Here is a 1,708-nt window from a genome sequence, read left to right as displayed (position 1 = left end):
TATTGGAGGATAGTAAAGCACAGCTCCCAGCTCATGGTAGAATTTCAATACTTCAGGAACATCATCTGCTGGTATATGACATGCTACTCCAATGGCAATGGCATCAGATACACTAATGATATTCTGCTTAAGCTCTTGATAAACTTCGCGAAAAAGAACCCACATTGACAGGTGTTGGTACAACCAATGATTTGATAAAACTATCAATAGCTTTACGTAATTCTGTAATGCTTGGATCTTCTTCTCCTCCTTTGCCTGAGGTCGTATTATCAATGATGAGCACATCTTTAATGAGATCAGAGAACTCTTTCTCCTCATACAAAGACTGTATTTGTTGCTTTACTTCTTTCTTGCTTTCTGAATTTAGCAGGTCCCCACGAGTGCCAATACAATAGAGACTAGGAGAAGAAGTATCATCTTTGTTGTGCTTCACAAGGTGACTGTGTATTGTAGACATCCATTTGGCCATTAGATCACTCGTGCTTTCATTCAATATCTCACCAAACAGCACTTTACCATCAGGAGTATTCTGACGTGACTGCCATCTTTCCTTGAAATCCTTTGAAGCATCAAACAGGAGGAGAAACATTGTACGAGGAGTGAGGAAGGCTGGGAGAATCTCAAGGAACACTGGCTGACCACCACAATCCCATATATGAAGAAATGGCTACAAAAATGATAAAACTTTTAATGCCATTAAAGTATGACCATGACTAACCTGAACAAGTGATTTTGTTACAAGATATGGTTTACTAGGTAAAGCTCTTCTTAGTATCGATTGGATAAAACTACTCTCTATACCCAAAATGGAAGTTATGGGACTAGTAGAAGCTGATTCATCCAACAAATATTGGGCACTCAATAAAGGTGAATGGTGTGAGAATGGTCTATAACGACTGAATTCAAACAAACGTGCAAGTTCCTCAATTTCATCTTTTTCTGTGGTTTCTCTCCATTTGTTTTCTCTCCTTGTTTGCCACTTGTGTCCAAATGGTCGTACGGATGATACATCAGATACAATGGTGCTTGTAGTATGAGGATTGAAAGGTTCTTCCATTAATGAACGCTTGAGAGATGTCTTGCCAGTACCAGCTGATCCCAGTAACATAAGACGAGCATACGCTACATCAGCACTTCCTTGCTCTTTGAGAGCTTTCTCATAAGCACCTATAGGTATCAATGGGTACTCACAATACACATGTAAAGTGAATCCTTTACAGAGTTTACATGACTATATTAAGCTATTTTTTACTCACTTATATCCTATAAATGTGAAGCAAAAATCCATTACATTAAAAATTTTTTTTCCAAACTTACCTTTGGCTGAATAACAACATTTAACATAGTAGACAAGATAAAATTATACATGTACATGAGATGTGACTTACTCTCTGAGCCTGAAAGATTGTGAATAACACAGTTTAGCAATGGTGACATAGAAAAAATGAATAAAATTACATATTCACATGCAATGTGACTTACTGGCTGAAAGATTGTGAATAACACAGTTTAGTAAAGTATCACAATGGTATCATAGAAGAAAAGAATAAAATTACATATTCACATGTGACGTGACTTACTGGCTAAAAAATTGTGAATAACACAGTTTAGTAAAAGTATCACAGTCGTATCATAGAAGAAAAAAAATTACACATTCACATGTGACGTGACTTACAATCTGAAAGATTGTGAATAACACAGTTAGTAA

General features: G+C 36.4%; 1 protein-coding gene across 1 annotated transcript; it reads right to left on the bottom strand.

Moving 5' to 3' along the window:
• Positions 1–7: 7 nt before the first annotated feature.
• Positions 8–1,344, bottom strand: LOC109588048 (uncharacterized). The gene is made up of 4 exons (XM_020004242.1): positions 1,318–1,344; positions 1,257–1,263; positions 719–1,167; positions 8–667 (listed from the first exon to the last, which is right to left on the bottom strand). The coding sequence occupies exons 1-4, from the start codon at positions 1,342–1,344 to the stop codon at positions 128–130; spliced, it is 1,023 nt and encodes a 340-aa protein (XP_019859801.1). The 3' UTR covers positions 8–127.
• Between the last annotated feature and the right edge of the window lie 364 nt (positions 1,345–1,708).

This window comes from Amphimedon queenslandica, unplaced genomic scaffold, assembly GCF_000090795.2.
Source record: "Amphimedon queenslandica unplaced genomic scaffold, v1.1 AMPQUscaffold_12318, whole genome shotgun sequence".
Classification (NCBI taxonomy): domain Eukaryota; kingdom Metazoa; phylum Porifera; class Demospongiae; order Haplosclerida; family Niphatidae; genus Amphimedon; species Amphimedon queenslandica.
This window is presented reverse-complemented; position numbering and strand designations above follow the sequence as displayed.